This window comes from Dreissena polymorpha, chromosome 12, assembly GCF_020536995.1.
Source record: "Dreissena polymorpha isolate Duluth1 chromosome 12, UMN_Dpol_1.0, whole genome shotgun sequence".
NCBI classification, from domain to species: Eukaryota; Metazoa; Mollusca; class Bivalvia; order Myida; family Dreissenidae; genus Dreissena; species Dreissena polymorpha.
In genome coordinates this window covers 47,490,236-47,497,636 of record NC_068366.1, presented here as the reverse complement: position 1 = coordinate 47,497,636, position 7,401 = coordinate 47,490,236, and the positions used below count along the sequence as shown (strand labels likewise).

The 7,401-nt window shown below is 35.3% G+C and overlaps 1 protein-coding gene across 1 annotated transcript; it reads left to right on the top strand.

Annotated features, from left to right (window-relative positions):
• Positions 1–2,480: 2,480 nt before the first annotated feature.
• Positions 2,481–7,143, top strand: LOC127854013 (uncharacterized). The gene is made up of 5 exons (XM_052388919.1): positions 2,481–2,649; positions 3,204–3,399; positions 5,092–5,283; positions 5,806–5,956; positions 6,204–7,143. The coding sequence occupies exons 2-5, from the start codon at positions 3,259–3,261 to the stop codon at positions 6,599–6,601; spliced, it is 882 nt and encodes a 293-aa protein (XP_052244879.1). The 5' UTR covers positions 2,481–2,649; positions 3,204–3,258; the 3' UTR covers positions 6,602–7,143.
• Positions 7,144–7,401: the final 258 nt, after the last annotated feature.

Genomic DNA, 7,401 nt, shown 5'->3' with positions numbered 1-7,401 from the left:
TGTATATATCCAATGTTATAACGGTTATGTGTGTGGACTTTTCACAGTATTTATCATATAGTTGCCTCTTTCCCGTATATATTGGTATTGTTAATGTTAAATTCCTACCATGCATGATCAACCTCCGCGCAAAGACTTGACTGAAACCAGCAAAGCTGGATCGAATCCCTGCCTGTATAACCAAGCCATGTGGAACAATAATATTCCATTGTTATTTTACTTTTTTTAATTTAGGTAAAAACTTATTTTTATTTTGAACCTAAAATTATAAACTATTTTCGAAATATAAAAGAAAATGATACAACTTTTCATAAAAAATACTTATTGCAAAAAGTAAAATCCTACCAAATCTGGTAGGATTGTCTTGTGACAACTCTGTGTGTAGATTGATGCATGATAAAGTGTGACAAGAAGGTGTCTAGTATCATGGCTTCGTATAACAGAATACCGTTATGGCCATACGATGACGACAGTGTGACAATACGAAGGCGACAGTGCGATAGTACGACTGCGACAATGCGATAGTGCGATAGTACGATGGCGACAATCTGATAGTTCGATGGCGACAATGCGATATTACGATGGCGACAATTCGATAGTAAGATGGCGACAATGCGACAACGCAATAGTACGATGGCGACAATGCGACAACGCGATAGTACGATGGCGACAATGCGATAGAACGATGACGACAGTGCGACAATACGATGGCGAAAGTGCGATAGTACGATGGCGACAATGCGATAGTGCGATAATACGATGACGACAGTGTGACAATACGATGGCGACAGTGCGATAGTACGATTGTGACAATGCGATAGTGCGATAGTACGATGGCGACAATGCGATAGTTCGATGGCGACAATGCGATATTACGATGGCGACAATTCGATAGTAAGATAGCGACAATGCGACAACGCAATAGTACAACGGCGACAATGCGACAACGCGATAGTACGATGGCGACAATGCGATAGAACGATGACGACAGTGCGACAATACGATGGCGAAAGTGCGATAGTACGATGGCGACAATGCGATAGTGCGATAATACGATGACGACAGTGTGACAATACGATGGCGACAGTGCGATAGTACGATTGTGACAATGCGATAGTGCGATAAAACGATGACGATAGTGCGACAAAACGATGGTGACTATGCGATAATACGATGACGACAGTGCGACAATACGATGGCGACAGTGCGATAGTACGATGGCGACAAAGCGACAATGCGATAGTGCGATCATACGATGATGACAGTGCGACAATACGATGGCGACAATGCGCTAGTACGATGGCGAAAAGGCGATGATACGATGGCGACAGTAAGATATGACTCTCGCATTGTCGCCATCGTACTACAGCGTTGTCGCATTGTCGCCATCGTACTATCGCATTGTCGATATCGTACTATCGCGTTGTCGCATTGTCGACATCGTATTATCGCATTGTCGCTATCGTACTATCGCATTGTCGCCATCGTATTATCGCACTATCGCATTGTCGCCCTCTGGATTTTAATGTGTAACCACGATGGAACTAACGGTATTCCTTACGTATGATTAACTATGCGCGATCGCTCATGAGTTTTATTTTTTAAACGTGTTTGGAAACGATTCTGTCAAAGTGTTTAATAGTATTTAGGTCCCGTAGTTTAGCGTATTCTTTAATCATGATAAACTGCAATGTATAGTCAAATATGCATTCTTCATTTTTCAAAGAATATTTGTTGAAAGTTTACACGTTAATATTTTAAAAGATTCAATTGATTGACTTTTTAATTTTAGGTGTATTTTGCGCTTTTTAAGTTATTTCATCATTTTATTGATTTATAATATAAAAAGGAAACAGCAAACGATGATGTATTTTTTAGCATGACAAATTTGGCGAATTGCGAGTATAAATAATCGACTAATTATAAAAAATATAATTGTTGCGTTAAGTGGTCTTGTTAAGACGTAGTATTAGATCTTCATACAACATAGCAAATGAGCAAGCTGGCTTTTTTTTGACAAATTGGTTTTCACAGGTTTTATGAAAATTGTTGTGTTTCGGACGATTGGTATAATTCAATATTTTTCGGTTGAGGATCTTCTTAATCTGCAAATTGGATGGCTAAAATAACTCTTCTTTCACGCTTGTTGATTTTTCCGGTAAGGAAATAAACTGTTGTGTTAGGATGATAACGACTTTTAGTACATGACTTATAATGTCACGTTTGTAATAAACAAACCAACGTACTTAAATGTGTTTACTCTAATAGTTGTACTTCACTCTTCGCTTCTCACTGTTCTTGTCTATCAAACCGAATCGCCTTATTTATGTCGGTGAGTGTAGTGTTAACCTTTCCGACGTTTAGAAGGTGTATAAGTGACAGTACAAACCACAATATATTATTCATAACTTGATATGCAGTCGTGTTACACGTCAATAATTTAATACGTTTTCAATATGTTCATTAGCCTTTAAATTATTTCTTATATAAACACGTCATTGTTGTAATAAACAAGTGGATTTTAAGCTTATATATAGCAGTGTTTACGTTGAACATTTAAATGACAGCGTTGAAAATCAAACGACAGCAGTTGCGATAAGATCTAAGTAGAGGTTATAGTTTATAGGACACTTCAGTACTGGGACACAGGTTAGTGCTTTATGGTGTTTACTATACACAAAGGTTTACTAATTAGCGGCGGTAGGTAACAATACGTTTTGCGAAAACGTCTATACATGTACATTTCAGTTCATACGAACTTTGCTCCGTTTAAGAACTATTACAAGAAATAAGTTTTATAAAATGATATATGTTGATAAATAACAAAGTAATTGTTATTAAGTAATTGTTTACATTTAAAACTTTATGTGACTCACATTCATGTGATATTATTGAATGATTGAACGCGCCAAAAGATAGATACTCATCTTCTTTAACAATGTCTCTATATAATTGTTTTAATATTATTTAATATTAAATGTTAACATTAATGTTTGATATCGTATCAAAAGACATTTGATACAGTTTGTCCAGTTAGATATACTACCTATGTACAACAAAAAATCAAAATGCTATGTACAACAAAAAATCAAAATCAAAATGCTGTACTTAATAGATAAGTTTTCTTTTAAATTGACATTTTAGCATATAACAGCAGGCTTTTCTTATGATATCCATTGTTGTTAACGTTGTTTTATTATTAGGTGAAATAATAAAAGAACAAGTTAAGTAAAATAAAGAAGTTGTAAACTAAACGTCATGGCGGCGAAGAAGCTTGATAAAAACCCGGTATTCAACCACCGAAATTCAATCGCTCTGGTAGACACTGCGGAGGAGCTTGTGGACAGCCTTGACAATCTGTCAGTGTGCTTGAAACACATCGAGGAGAAATACGTGGCGGTAAGTGCAGTGTAGCCCTGATATAGAGTTTGTGTGCTTAAAACACATCGAGGAGAAATACGTAGCGGTAAGTGCAGTGTAGCCCTGATATAGTGTATGTGTGCTTAAAACACATCGAGGAGAAATACATGACGGTAAGTGCAGTGTAGCACTGATACAAGGTATGTGTACTTTAAACACATGGAGGAGAAATACCTGGCGGTAAGTGCAGTGTAGCCCTAATACAGTGTATGTGTGCTTGAAACACATCGACAAAATTAGGGTATGCTTGATAACTTGCCGGCGTGCTTGAAGTATATTGACGAGAAATGCATGTCGGAAAGTATCGTATAACCTTGATAACGTGGCGTTATGCTTGAAACACATCGATGAGGAATACTTTGTTTTAAGTGTAGCGAGTAAATGTTCACGGGTTTGTTTCCTTCAAGCATGTCTTGGGGAAATACGTGCCAGTGAGTTAACTATTTACTCCATAACGTGTCGAAGGGATCACATTTAAACGGTTGTCCAAGAGCGATTGAACAAGGCAACACTTAAAAACGTTACCACCGACACTAATACAAACATTAATCGTTATTGCTATACTATGTATATGTTTTATTAGTATAATTTATAAATGAATATGTTTCACTACAATGTTCGTTGAAATTATCTTAAATTTAACGTTATTATAACTAGTCCTTATTCACAGAAATCCCATATACATTAAATTACAGCGCTATTAAACCATAAAGTCCTTCAGTTATCATTTGCATATAAATTGATATATCAACCATCGAATACGCCACAGCCAAAAGGGCAATTACACGTGTTTTCTTCACACAATCAATCACGTATAAATGACGTTAAGTAGGACGGATTATACGTCGTGTTCACGACATACCACCAAGTGTAAACTGCTCGTGGTTCAAATCATATGATTCTCAAATAGCATAAACTTTGACATTAAGCAGATGATTAATTTATAGTAAACCGTTTAAATTAGACATAAATAAATAAGAACTGTTACTGTTACTTAACTGTTAAATAATGCTACTGTTATTAAATGATTTTTATATCATGTCGAAACAAGGCAATATATCATTATTTGCCTAAGTATTTTTTAAATTATTTTTGAAACAATACAATCCTCTGTTCGTCATGATCGAAAGCCCACTTTCGCCGACATGATTGTTTGAAAGGCTCTTTCGTTAGGTTTAAACATCTTGAAATTACATTATGGATAATTAAACCAGATGTGCATTCCCGTGTAAATGTGGTCTGTTGCTAGGAAATGAGAGTATTGACATGAAAAGTGTTTGTGAAATCAGTCTTTGTATTGCGTGTCATAAAATATCGAAGTGTCTAATTTTACTTTAATTATTGCACGGGTTTTCTTTTCAATTACGTCGACTGGAACGTGTGTAAGATGAAGTCAACTAGCGTTTCCTACAATGTATATTTGTTTGATAACACACACATAAAAGTAATGTTATCAAAATAAAAGACCCTGTGTTTGTTGTTGTTTTTTCAAGAATGAAATTGACACGTACCATAAAACCATTAAAGCATCCTATTAAGACGATGTAGTTAGTTCGTTCGGTCAATAAATACACAAGTAATATGGTATATATAACAGTTAACATTGAAACGAGAGATAATGTAAAATTTGTTATTGGACATATTTAAAAAGTCAGAGTGCAACTGTTTCAGTCGTCATGTGTTGATTCTTCGTTCGAGAAAGTCGGAAGCTTGTATGAGAAACTAAAACAAAATCTCGAGGTGGCGCAAAATCTCACCGATGTCTTAAAGCGGGAAAAGTGGCGTCTTAGCAGACGAGAAATGAGTATGGAACTCAGGATGGGCGAACTCGAGGAGTACAAGTCCCACTTGAAAAGGGATATGGTAAACTTACATGTATAATGCCAATATGTCTAGTTTCGATAAAAAAAAGCGTTTAATAAATTGACATTTATGCTGATATATATTTGCATTTTGCAACGCATAGATATATATATATGTCATATCGATATCTTATAGATAACGTTTTAAAAACAAATACACTGTATGAAAGAGTACGTATATTTCAATAAAGAAGAATAGAGAAATAGAGAAATATCAATAAAGTCAATCCGGCCCTCACGTAAAATAATGTTATTTAATTTGGAAAAAGAATATTGAAATTTTATACAGGCAATGATAGTCTCACTGAAAAAGAAAACAAATAAATGATACACCAAATATCGTTGGTTCAGGGTTCCCGGGTTCAATCCCTTTTCTGGGAGTATTCTCAATATCTGCTCCAAATACACCAACTTCCGGTTTCAACCAGAAAACGGACTTGAAAGTGTTCAATTAGATTTTCGATATCATCGAGCTAAAATTGTTTGTTTTGACAAAAATGAGAACGTTAATTATTATTTCCAGACGGACATGAACCAGACGGTTGATATTTTGAGCATGCGCATTGTGCAGTTAGAGAACGCGCTTTGCGAGGCAGAAGAAAAGCAGGACACCACGAATGCTGAGAAACAAGACGTCGAAAACAAATTCATCGAAGCGAACGCTTTGATATCAGGTTTATTCTAAACAGTTTAAGTTTCGAAAGTCTATGAGCGGCGAACATTTTATATTACAAGTTGTTAACACTAAAGCTTGCGGATGAATATGAATATATTCACATTTTCAGTTTGGTATTTTACAACAATTTAATGCATGATATAACCTTAAGCTTCTTGTAATATTTATGGAACAATTTCATTCCCAAAATGTAAAGTGCTGTATGTTAGGATTACAACAACATTATGTCTAAGGTCTTGTTGTAGAGTTACAGAAGAAAGAGGGATGCCTTCAAAATCAAGTAGACGAATTGAAACAACAAAGGAAAGACGCCGTTCTAAGACAACAGCATCGCGAAATGAGTGACAAGATGGAAATTCTTCTGATTGAAAACCATCGACTGAAGGAAATCATCCGCGAGAGGGAAGACAGTGAATCTAGCTTGCCTTCAAAAAGCTTTCACCCTAATGTGGATTCATTGAAAATAAGCGATTGTGATTACGTGGAAAGGGAGAGAACGAGGTCTGCAAAATCGCCTCAGACGCATTTGCTACAACCCGCAGGAGATATAATCGATAGGCAAGACAGTGGCTATTCGGGGGAGAACAACCCGACATCTCCAGTCGCTTATTTTACGGAAACAACCGACGTTGAGTATGTTTAGCTCGGCGGTCGACCACAGTTATGATATGTTCGCCTAGGCTGGTATCCGTTTGTCCTAAGAATGCAACAACTCAAACAATGTCGGACGAGATGGGTTGTTTATATTAATTCATTCTGAAGAAAAACGAGTCTATTCACAAATCATAGGAACTTTTTATAGCGCAAAATGACATATTGTAATAGGATCCTGATATGATAAGTGAAATGGCGAACTGATTCACTTAACTCGAAACAAATCGCAAGTGAAGTGCATTTCGGACAATACAATAGTGTTTGGAATTCGGATTTATTACTTTTTATTTCCGTTATGTCTGGTTTACGGAAATTCATTATGGTCACCAACCGTGGAAGTAGCAAACAATGATATCCATTCAAAATTGAGACGAAAATGGATATTTAAATAACACCATGTTATATAAGTGTTTATATACTTAGTCTGATAATATGAACCGGTGAAACAGCTGTATTAACGTACAACTTAATTTGTATTAACCATTAGATTTTAGATTTATTTGACAGCAACTAATAACATGCATAAACATATATATATATATATATATATATATATATATATATATATATATATATATATATATATATATATATATATATTAGACTTATTAGTTTTTATTTTGAACACTTGGCCATTAAAATCAAAAGAATTCCCTTCAATAATATAACCACAAAGCTTATATATGGTTGATGATTGTCCCGTAAAGATGTTATTTTAAATTGTTTTGACACGTGATTTAGTTTGTGTGCTTAAATACAGTGAATACATTACATTTGAATGTATGACGC

Bases quoted from the DNA above. Each gene is read 5' to 3' on its own strand.
- LOC127854013 (XM_052388919.1), top strand. From the start codon at position 3,259: ATGGCGGCGAAGAAGCTTGATAAAAACCCGGTATTCAACCACCGAAAT. The intron at 3,400-5,091 runs GTAAGTGCAGTG...CAACTGTTTCAG, and splicing joins TCGAGGAGAAATACGTGGCG to TCGTCATGTGTTGATTCTTC. The intron at 5,284-5,805 runs GTAAACTTACAT...TATTATTTCCAG, and splicing joins CCCACTTGAAAAGGGATATG to ACGGACATGAACCAGACGGT.